General features: G+C 42.1%; 1 protein-coding gene across 3 annotated transcripts in view; it reads right to left on the bottom strand.

Annotated features, from left to right (window-relative positions):
• Positions 1-3477: 3477 nt before the first annotated feature.
• Positions 3478-12366, bottom strand: part of LOC140486490 (uromodulin-like 1) — a 117342-nt gene continuing 108453 nt past the window's right edge. For all 3 annotated transcript variants that reach the window (XM_072585722.1, XM_072585723.1, XM_072585724.1), the window contains exon 29: positions 3478-6127. In XM_072585722.1, coding sequence (XP_072441823.1) covers positions 5940-6127 — 188 coding nt within the window. In that variant the 3' untranslated portion in view covers positions 3478-5939. The remainder of the gene's footprint in view (positions 6128-12366) is intronic.

Genomic DNA, 12366 nt, shown 5'->3' with positions numbered 1-12366 from the left:
AATAGATGGTATTCACACAATATTGTATGCCAATGTTCAAACTGTCAGAGCCCATTTGTGTGCACATTTGGGCTGCCTGACTTAACATGGGATGTGATTAACACACATTTTGAAAATGATCTAAGTTTGGCAGATAAAGAGACTTGGAAAAAAATAGACCCAAGCCATTAAGGAAGGATAAACCAAAGAATTGTGGATGCTGGAGACCTGAAACAAAAACAGAAATTGCTGGTGAAACTCATCAGGCTTGGCAGCATCTGTGGGAAGAAAGCAGAATTAAAATTTTGAGTCCAATGATTCTTCATCTTTATTTTCACTCTTCACCCGATGCTCCAGTGCAACCATATTTATATTTTGTACACATGCCTAAATGGGTGTCGTTGCAAATATATTCAAACCTTGCAAAATAAACTGTCTTTTTTTCAACTTCGGAGAAAACTTGTCTTTTGTCTGGTCTCAAGGAAGGAACTCAAGATAGTTAAATCATTTTGTGTTTAAACTGAGCTGTCTCTGGTTAGTCGTGAGGTGGGAAAATGAGAATCCAATCCATCATCTCTTCCCTGTCCATAAGAGATTTTTAAAAATGATTGAATCAGAATTGGGTGTCGCTGTTAAACATACATCCTATTGAACTGAGTGACTTGCTCAGTCATTTTAGAGGGCAGTTAAGAGTAACGGTCCCTCTAAGCTGCAGAACTGCTGGCATGATGGATCAGTGGTTAGCATTGCTGCCTCACAGCACCAGGAACCTGGTTCGATTCCTGCCTTGGGCGACTGTCTGTGTGGAGTTTGCACTTTCTTCCTGTGTCAGCGTGAGTTTCCCCTGGGTGCTATGGTTTCCTCCCACAATGCAAAGATAGGCAGGCCAGGTGAATTGGCCATGTTAAATTGCCCATAGTGTCAGTCGCATTAGTCTGGGGTAAATATAGGGTAGGGAATGGGTCTAGTGGGTTACTCTTCAGAGGTTGGTGTGGACTTGTGGAGCTGAAGGGCCTGTTTCCATACTGTAAGAAATCTAATCTAAACATGTTGATTCATTCACTTCTGTATGTAGAAGCAGCTGCAATACATGGACTTTGGAGGTCTGCACAGTGGGGGATAAAAGAATGGTTAAAACATAGGTTAGGAGTCAGCCACATTGTTGTGTCTCTGGAGTAACAAGTAAGCCAGACTGGGCAAGGATAAAGGACTTCTTTCTGTCAAAGGCATTGGCAAACCCAATCAGTGATAGTTATCACAGTCACTTTTACTGCAACAAACTCAATTCAAAACTTCTATTGGTTCCCAGAGGATGAACATAAACTTGTGGATTTTGAGAACTTTACCATTGAGCAATGATGACTTAACTTGCCAGTGACGCATACGTTCCAATAACAGAAAAGCACTTCTGGAGATCCCTTTCAAATGTTGGTCACCCTCCCAAGGAATCTGGTCAATATTCACTCAGCCATGGAGAACCCTTCCAGATTGTAAACACATTTCTGAAAGAACCTTTGATCCCACCTTTGAAAGATGGTACTATTTACCCAAAGAACACAGTACTTTCATAGGCAGAAAATAGTTTTATTCGCACACGGACACAGAAAATAGCACACTAGGAAGTCAATGCGCATAGAGCGGACATAGAATAAAACATTCTCAAAACCATGCTTTACTGTGTCACTGACACTTCTGACAGATATCTGATAGCATTGAAGATCCCTGAGATTGCCCCCTCATGTAGTTCCAAAGCTCTGTAGATCCCAGCTGGGAAAGAAAAGTGTTTGTACCAGAGGGTGGTACATGTATGAAATGAGCTGCCAGAGGATGTGGTGGAGGCTGGTACAATTGCAACATTTAAGAGGCATTTGGATGGGTATATGAATAGGAAGAGTTTGGAAGGATATGGGCCAGGTGCTAGCAGGTGGGACTAGATTGGATTGGGATATCTGGTCGGCATGGACGGGTTGGACCGAAGGGTCTGTTTCCATACTGTATGACTCTATGACTTTATGACTCTATGACTCTGTGACATTAGAGCAGAAGAAAAAGCATTTTAAGGATTTGAAATTGGATCACTTCTGGGAAAAAAAAGCATCTTGGAACAGCTCCAAAGAAAATAGATCCCTCAGTTTTTATCTGACTTTTACCAGATAACTCTGGGTCATCAGGAAATGCCAGAGAGAAGTGAACTGACTGTCTTCAAAGTAAACAAATTATATACAGGATTAGAGGGTAACCAAGGAGATGCTAAGAGTGGAGAATAAAAGGTAACTAATATTAGCAGTGGGAAAGAAATAGGGAAACGTAAGGGATTAAAATCTGGAAAATCCACAGGAATTGGCAGCCAGCACCCTGGTGATCTGTTTCCGTGCTACATGACTTATGACTCTGTGAAAATGGTAACTGTGAGAGAGAGTGGATACACTGGTCCTAATTAATATTGAGGGGTTCTTAACAATGCACTTCTAACAGCACTGAGTCCGGTGCAGCTGGAGGAGTTTCCTGGCCCAGTACTTGAAGAGGTGACAGCAACCCGTACCTCCCACTTACAGCAGTTCCACGCAAGGCAGTGATAACTAGCCAGAACCAGGCTTCTGTCTCTCACTCGGATACAAGGCCCACCTCGGACTGACCAGCAGCTCTGTCATCTCAGCAATGCCAGTGGCCAGAACTGGAACTGCAAACCTCTGAGAGTAACACAGATTCTAAGCGTGGAGTGATAGGGTGTCATGGTGGGGAGGGGGGGAGAGTCCTGAAGCTGAGGGGACAGGGAGGGAGAATTTTGCTAGAGAGTTCAGGGAGGGCTGGGAGTTGGCAGTGGGGGGTGAAGAGGAACAGGCAGGGAGGATCTGTAGAGAACAAACATTGAGAAGGACATTTGATGAGGAGAAAAGGTTTGTTGAGAAAGCACTTCTTGCCCCTTCTCTTCTTAGGCCCCAGCAAGGCAGTGTGTTGACCTTCCTTCATGCCCTTAACTCCTAGATATTTTACTAACCAATCTAGCCAAACAAGTCAAGTTCTACCTGTTATAACACACCTCTGGAGTACATGGGATTTGAATCTGGGCCTCCCGGCTCATAGGTAATGATGTTATCACTGCATCACAAGAGCCCTGACTCCCTGAAACCGAGATAATGTCTGATCAAGCTGCTTTGAGATGTCATCACATACCTCTGGAGCAGGTGATACCTGAACCTGGGCCTCTTGGCTCAAAGGTAGGGACACTACCACTGTGCCAGAAGAACACATCTGAGCCCCTACGCCAGCCTTCAAACTGAGGCCAGGTCTGCCTGTAATTGGTTGCTCAAGGGGTCTCAATTGGTGCCAATTTCAGCCAGGTCAGGCAGGCAGGAAAGCAATGGATGTCCACCTTGGGCATTTTACTGTCAAAATACCCCACCCATTCCTCACATGTGCACCCAGGTGAAAGTATCATTAAATACTAAAATACAATGAGACAAAGTCAACATGGTTTTACAAAAATGAAATCATGTTTCATTAGTTTATTAGACTTCTTTTAGGATGTAACTGACAGGGTAAATAAAGGGTACCAGTAGGTGTAGTAAATCTAGAAAACATTCCATAAGGTATCACACACAACATTAATATACAGAGTCAAAAAGTGTAGTGCTGGAAAAGCACAGCCGGTCAGGCAGTATCTGAGCAGCAGGACTCAACATTTCAAGCATAAGCTCTTCATCAGGAATGGGTGATAATATACAGGAGCTTACAATGTCAGGAGCAATGTATGTGACGATGGATAGAGGATTGGCCAACAACCAAAGAGCAAAGATAAAGAATAGATGTGTATTTTGAAGTTGACAGGCGCCGCAATGACCGGTGCTGGAGCCTTAGCTATTTACAATCGATGTTAGTGGCTCAGGAGAGGACAAAGAGAGTGCCTTCATTTGCCAATGATTCAATGCTGGGGACAAATTCAAGTTTTGAAGGTGACAGGTAGAGGCTGAAACAGTATCAAACCAGACAAGTCAGTAAGCAACAAGGTGGCAGGTAGAGACCATTGTGGAGAAGTGTGAGGTTATTCACTTTGATAGTCAAAGTAGAAAAACAGGATTTCTCTAAAAGGTGTGAAATTTGGAAATCTTACCATCCAGAGGAACTTGGGTGCAGTAGGAGAAGTTAGCATGCAAATACAGCAAATAATTCAGATTCCAAATGGCCCGTTGGCCTTTATGGGAAGAGAATTAGAGTGCAAGAATAAGGAAGAATGAGGCCTTTTCTTCGGTGCTTTTCTATGACTCTAAGACTTCTACAGCTCTACAGGTCATGGTGAAACTACATCTGGAATACTGTGGCAATTTTGGTCTCTTTATTTAAAGAATGATATACTTACATAGAAAGTGGAACAGTAGAGGTTCACTGGCTAAGTGTTGGGGATGAGGGAGTTGATCTGTGACTAGAGACTGAGTTAATTGGGCTTATATTCTCTGGAGTTTAGTAAAGTGAGAGGTGATCTTTCTGAAATTCTGAAGAGGCTGAGAGGTAAACACTGAGAGGTTGTATCCTCCTGCCTAGGAAATCTAGAACATGGGGAATTGTCTCAGGATAAATAGTTAATTGTTTAGGATTATGATCAGGAGAAATTTCTTTTTGAAAGCATTGTGTATCTTTGGAATTCTCTACCCTACATGTTTCTGGATGTTCCATCCTTAAATCTTCTTCAGGCTGCGATGGACAGATTTTCAGTCTGCCAAGAAATCAAGGGAGCTGGTAGGAAAGTTGAGTCCAGTCCCAGGAATTTTTAAGATGGAATAGGCTTGAGGGGCTGAGTGGGTTTCTGTGTTCATGTGATGTATTCAACCTATCCAGAGGGTAATCAAACTGGAATGACTCAGATAAAAGAAGCATGCATTTGAGGTTGGAGTGGGAGTGTCCAAAATCCATGTATGATAAAAGTGAAACACATAGAGTAAATACCAATAGTCATTCTCACGCCTTCTCACTGCCTCTCACAATTTGAACTGTCATTTGATTGGTATTTTGACTTAATTGACAGTGCAACTAAATTATCTGTGACTTCAAGATCGGTCTGGGATTAAGTGAGTGAGAACACAAGTTCTTCATATCTAGGGAGAGTTCTTATTATCTAGCAGGAGAGCCCATATTTTGAACATAAGCTCTTCATCAGGAATGGGTGATAATATACAGGAGCTTACAATGTCAGGAGCAATGCATATGAAGATAGATAGAGGATTGGTCAACAGACAAAGAGCAACGATAAAGAATAGATGGGCATTTTGAAGTTGACGGGCTATGACTGGAGAGGTGTCGCAATAATCAGTGCTGGAGCCTTAGCTTTTTACAATTAGTGGGATTTCTGCAAACTGTGCAAATATGCTTTGTTTCAATTCCACATTCAATTCATTCGCTATATTGTCACTTGGGAGTATTCAGGTGGCCAGGAATTCAAGTGATAGGTTCATTTATTCCTTTTGGCCTGTAACCTTACTAATCAGAGCCATTAACTGATAGATTCATCAAGAACCACATGCTTAATGCAGCAAACATCCCGAGTGTTTAACAGGAGCATCATTAAACAAGATTTGACACAGAGCTATGTAGGACAGTTTGGACAAAAAGGTAGATTTTAAAAGGAGGGTTTTCAAAGAGGAAAGAGAAACAGAGATAGAGAAGTGCAGAGATTTAAGGATAGAATGAGAAAGTTTAGGAGCTAGGCAGCTGAATGCAAGCCCCCCAGTGATATGTTGAGGAAAATCAGAGTTGTACAAAAGGCCAGAAGAGATTTCAGAGGGTTGTAGTGGTGACCCCAGAACCACATTAAAAGAGGCAGATGAAATTATTCAGAAATCTTTTCATAAATGGTAAAAGGCTCTTGGGTTTCCTTCTATGGCTCTGGTAAATGAACAACACAATCACTGGAGTCCTGTCGGCAAAGCACAGAGAGCGTAATCTCCTCGTTATGATGGTCTGCATCATCAGTAGTTGTCGAATGCCTCGTAGTTCTGACCATTGGACTGGATGAGGAAGGTCCGACCCCACCTGGTGTACATGGTCACTATGATGGCGGATATTATCACAAGGGTCAGGCAAAGGAGGATCCCAAGAGCTACCACAGCCTTCACTGCTGAATCGTTTGCATCAAACACGACCAAGGGTCCACCATCTGTTAGAAGACAGAAGCACAAGATTCTGAGATGGCAACTTAACTATATGAGTGGCATTTTTAGGTAGAAAAAAATTCTTAATGATGTGGTTATAATATTGTTGAGATACATTGGGAAGGAGCACTGCTTAAGTTCTTAGAGCACTTATAGAGAGAAACTGTCTTTCAATGAGGTTATCAATTTGCATTAACTCACTGATTAGATTTTAGTTAAGCCAATGCGTTATTTTTAACACAGTATAAATAAAGATTCAAGAGCACTTTCGGTGCAATGGTAGTGTCCCTACCTCTTAGGCCTGGGTTCAAGTCCCATGTGTTGACAGTGTCGTACCACATGTGAACAGACTGATTAATAATGACAGTGGCAAAAGTTATTTTTTTAAAAAGTTCATTATCTAGAATGCAACGCCTTTTTAAGCCACTTTTACAACCCTTCCTTTTTCTATATATATTGTTGCTGCATTAGTGGGCAGCATTTGTAGTTTGTTCTTTTGTAACTAGTCAAATGGGTGCATCTGAAATAAACAGTATGAAGAGAACCTACAATGAGTAATTGGGTGGTGGTTTGTGATGGTGGTTAAATGTAAAATTATTTTTTTAAAGAGAAAGAGAAACTGCAGCCTCCATGCTCCCAATCTTTGGGCACCTGGTACATAGAGGGATGAGAGATTCAGCCAGCAATCTCCTGGTCATGGATCTAGACAAGGTTAACACAAAGGGGTCCAATTGTACCCAACTGTCTGCCTCTCTACCACTGTCACGTCCACTCCTGGGTGTCCTTGGAGAGGGAGCATGCTGTGCCCACTGCTATGGGGTCTGCCATGACTGATGGGCAATCTCAGGGCTGAGATCTATCATCATCCCCCAAAGCTAAGTTTCAATTGAAATTTGTGAGTTACTTTTCCAGATTTTCTTTCACTGTAGTGCTTCTTTGACAGATATCACCAAATTATGTTGTGTAGTTTGATTCAGTTGATGAAATTAAAGAGAAGCTAAAACTCCTAGAGCACCAGATGAGGACAGAGCAGGTAATTGGAGCATTTCCTCACACATCCACTCCTGCATCCGGCCAAGGTAGTCATTTTTAAGTTCAGCAGTGAGCCATAGAGAGGTCTATAATACCTACCTGCTTTCTTCTCTTCTGTGTCTAACCTTGGCATCTGTGGGTTGGGCACATGGTGTCCCCAGTATATATCAGGACATAGAGTTATAGAGATGTCCAGCACAGAAAAATACCCTTTGGTCCAACTCGTCCATGCCAACCAGATATCCTAAATTAATCTAGTCCCATTTGCCAGCATTTAGCCCATATCTCTCTAAATGCTTCCTATTCATGAACCCATCCAGATGCCTTTTAAATGTTGTAACTGTACCAGCCTCCACCACTCCCTCTGGTAGCTCATTCTGTACACGCACCACGGTCTGCGTGAAAACATTGCAATTGAGGTCCTTTGTATATCTTTCCTCTCTCACCTTAAACCTGTTGCCTCTAATTTTGGCCTCTTCTACCCTGGGAAAAGCACCCTGGCTATTTACCCTATCCATGCCCCTCATGATTTTATAAACTTCTGTAAGGTCACCCTTCAGCCTTGACATTTACAATTGGTAGACACTGAAGGATCTGAGGTGCGTCATCACCCCACATAATGAAATTGATGTGTTTCCTGTGACATGTTTCACTGATTTTTGTTCCAGTACTTCTTTAAAGGTGTTCCTTTGGTTTGACAGGGCTTCAGTTCAGTTCTCTTTATAATAGTCTGGTTAAACAATGATTCCATGTATCTGATTTTTAGGCTGTCAGTGCAAAAAGGGCAGGCAAGATGGAGGTCATTGTAGGTCTGCTCCTGGGCCTGACCAATGTGGCCATTAATAGGTCCAGGTGGTAGCCTGTGGAGACAGTCATTGTAACTAACTATCTGGAAAGGGGCCACAGGACTCATGTGGCTAATAGTCATCATAGGGGTGAAACACATTATGCCCTCACTAAATCACATTTCTGTTTATATGAAAATGGAAAACAGGAACAGAAATAGACCATTCTGTCCCTCAGTTCTGCTCCTCCATTCAATAAAATCAGGTCTGACCTGATTTTTTCTCAAATTGATTGGAAATTGGGCTAGATAATAGAGGCAGACCACATAAATGTAAATGACAAATGCAATGATGGCATTTATTTTGAGAGGACTTGAATATAAAAGTAGGCATGTACTTCTGAGGCTCCATAAGACTCTGGTCAGACCACATTTGGAGTATTGTGCTCAGTTTTGGGCCCCAAATCTCAGGAAGGATGTACTAGCCCTGCAGAGTGTTCAGCGTGGGGCGGCACAGTGGCATATTGACTAACACTGCTGCCTCACAGCACCAGAGACCAGGGTTCAATTCCTACCTCAGGCAACTGTCTGTATGGAGTTTGCACATTCTCCCCGTATCTGTGTGGGTTTCCTCCAGGTGCTCTGGTTTCCTCCCACAGTGCAAAGATGTGCAGGTTAGGTGAATTGGCCACGCTAAATTGCCTGTAGTGTTAGGTGAAGGGGTAAATGGAGGGGAATGGGTCTGGGTGGGTTCCTCTTTGGTAGGTTCCTCTTTGAAGGGTCAGTGTGGACTTTTTGGGCCGAAAGGCTTGTTTCCACACTGTAAGCAATCTAATCTAAAAAAGAGGTTCATGTGAATGGTCCCAGGAATGAAAAGCTTAACACATGGGGGACATTTGAGGACTCTGGATCTATACTTGATGTAGTTTAGAAGAATGAGGTGGGATCTAATTGAAATACTGAATACTGAATGGCCTGGACAGAGTGGATGTTGGGCAGATGTTTCCATTGGTAGGAGATACTCGGACCCGAGGGCACAGCCTTCGAGTAAAGGGAAGACCTTTCACAATGGAGATAAGGAGAAACTTCTTCAGTCAGAGTGGTGAATCTATGGAATTTATTGCCACAGAAGGCTGTGGAGGCCAGTTCATTGAGTATATTTAAGACTGAGATAGATAGGCTCTTGAGTATCAAGAGGATCAAGGATTACAGGAAGAAAGCGGGAGAATGGAGTTGAGAAACTTATCAGCCATGATTGAATGATGGAGCAGATTCGATGGGCTGAATGATTTAATTTCTGCTCCCACGTCTAATGGTCTTATAATAGCACTGGCACAAGCACAATGGACCAAATGGCCTCCTGCACTGTAATAGTTCTGTGAATTCCACATCCTCCTGTAAGACAAACAATCTTTAATTTCCCTGCTTAACAACAATCTATTCACCACCATTTTATAAAAAGTATATGGAATTAGGAAGTGCCATTGGGCATTCTGTTCTGATTCATGTGCTCCTGGAAGGGGCTACTTTGGCTTAGTTTGGATTAGTTTGTTTTATGGGTTTCTTTGGTTGTATAAGTAGGAACCTTCCCTTTAAAGAGCTGCCACTTGCGTCAATTTGGTTAATCTGCGTTCATTGGTTTACTTAAGATAGGATCAAGAACACCAAGAGAAAGGAGAAACTTTGAGAGCTATCAAAGAGGTTGACAAAGAGATGGATCTAAATAATGACCTTGAAGGAGAGAGGGAGGTGAAGGGACAACATTTCAGCATGGACGTGATGGGCTGAAAGGCCTGTTCCTGTGCTGTGCTGTTCTGTTGCTCTGAAGATTGAGGATGCTGCAGAAAATATATCCTTATCTTCTAATTGTATGTTTCTCTGAGACAGATGAAAGCATTTTCGTTTTAGCTGGAGGGCAACTTGTATCACCACTGTGCTTTCGAATTGGCTCGTTAGGTGACTGCACACTTAAATTGACAGTGACAGCACAGTACCTGAGGGGCTGCTGCATTTCTGCAGGTGAGATGTTAAATTGCCGCCCCAACTGCATATAAAAGTTTCTAAAAAGTTTTGCAACAAGGTACAGGATATTCTCAGTGTCCGGACTAATTGTTCAAATCATGCCGATAAGAAAGAGATCTAGATTATCCAAAGAAAGGGCAAGGAAAGATGCTGATGGTATCTTAACTGTGAGATAAAGACACATTGTGAAATACCTTATGGCAAGTTACAGTTCTGTTAACTACTCCCTGGATTCGTTTTTTTGTGAACATCTGATTCAGAAGGTGAGTTACAACATTCTGATCAGGTCTTTACACATCAGGTTGTACTGTGCCTAAATGTAAATGATGAATGTGATGGAAATCACTGATAAGATTGTCTAGAAGTATTTGAAAATGACTTCAAAGTCAACACACCCATTTATAACAGAAAATTCTGTTCACCCATGAAATCTGGGTGTTATAGAAGAGATACAATTCATTATGGGATTTATGTTCAAAACCATCTTGCCTTTGAGAAGGTGAAGGTAAGTTACTTACTTAACCCTCTTCAGCTCTGTGATGAAGTTACTGCCACAAAGCTGTCATTTAAGAGGATGGGGGTTACTGTACAAGGATTCCGAGCTAAGAGGTAAGATATCAAATAGTAACAAAGGTAAAGCATTTCTCAAGCCTACACCAACATTCAATGATGTCCGATCTGTTTGCGTTTCAAATTCCACTTTCCCATATCCTCCCGATAAGCCTTCATTCCCTGCCTAATAAGAATGCATCCACCTCTTTCCAAAAGATATCCAAGGTCCCTGCCTCCACTTCCTTCTGACACAGGGTTTTCCAAAGTCGCATAATCTTCTGAGGGAAAACCCTTCTCCTCTCCTCTATCCACAAAAGACGACTCCACCCGTCCCTCTCCAAATTTTAAAACATTGTCTCCTACTTCATCAGGAATGGCTCCTGCCCGAAAAGTCGATTCTCCTGCTCCTCAGATGCTGCCTGAACTGCTGTGCTTTTCCAGTATCACTCTAATCTTGACTCTAATCTCCAGCATCTGCAATCCTCATTTTCGCCTATATTATCATATGAGCCTTCTTCATTAAGTGCTGTACCTGCAGAAAAGTTTTAGAGACTCATGCACTTCTACACCTCAATCACTTGGCACCTTCAAGTTCTGCAGTCATTCTCCATTTAAATAATACTCTACCTCTTTATTCTTTCTATTAAATTGAAATGCTTTATATTTTCCCACATTATACTCCCTCTCCCAGATTTGCACCAACCTGTCCATTACCGTCTTCAAATTCCTGATCTCTTCTTCACAACAGACTACTACATATCATGGTGTCAATTGACCACTTAGCAGGTTTTAAAAATTATTTTAGATTAAACCATCTGCTTTGCTGGGGATCTGGAGTCACATGTACCAGACCAGGTAATGTTGGTACATTTTGTCCTTTATATATTCATGTATCAGATGGATTTTTACAGAATTGTCATAGATTCATAATTCACATTACTGAAGCTCACTTTTGTTCCAAATTTATTAACGAACAGAAGATATATTTCCAAATTTCGTAACATTTATGTCACTAAATCAATACATAATGACCATACACAACAAGTGAGAATCTTGATATCAATGCTTGATAATATGTGGAACTGTTATCATTTAATGCCCACGATCAACATCGTGAGGAGTTAGCATTGACCAGAAGTTGAACTGGATCAGCCATATTAATACTGTGGCTACAAAAAGCAGCTGGAATTCTGCAGTGAGTAACTCACCTCCTGACTCTACAGGTGATCTGATTTTTTGAATCTTTTTATCTGTTGCGACAACATGGTGGCTCAGTGGTTAACACTGCTGCCTCACGGCCAAAGGAACCTGGGTTCAATTCCAGTCTTGGGTGACTGACTATTGAAGTGAAGTTTGCACATTCTCCTCGTGTCTGCTTGACTTTCCTCCAGGTGCTACGGTTTCCACCCACAGTCCAAAGATGTGCAGGTTAGGAGGATTGGCCATGGTAAATGTGAGTTTACAGGGATAGGGCTCAAAAGGTGTGGTGCTGGAAAAGCACAGCAGGTCAGGAAGCATCTGAGGAGCAGGAGAGTCGATGTTTCGGGCATAAGCCCTTCATCAGGAGTGAGGGATAGGGTCTAGGTCTAAGTGGGATGCTCTGCAGATAGTTGGTGCAGAATTGGGCCGAATGACCTTTTTCTGCATTGTAGGGATTCCATGATAAGTGACTTAGTAGGCCGGTTAAGAGTCAACTACATTATTGTGACTCTGGAGTTATGTGTAGGCCAGCAGTTTCTCTTCTTTGAAGGGCATTAGCGAAGCAGAATGGATTTTAAATCAAAAGACGGCATTAGCTATTTAATCCCAGATTTTTATTAAATACAAATTCCATCATCTGCCATGACAGGAGTC

Source organism: Chiloscyllium punctatum, chromosome 15 (genome assembly GCF_047496795.1).
Source record: "Chiloscyllium punctatum isolate Juve2018m chromosome 15, sChiPun1.3, whole genome shotgun sequence".
Taxonomy (NCBI): Eukaryota; Metazoa; Chordata; class Chondrichthyes; order Orectolobiformes; family Hemiscylliidae; genus Chiloscyllium; species Chiloscyllium punctatum.
Note: the sequence above shows the minus strand (reverse complement) of the source record. Positions and strands in the feature narration are given on the sequence as shown.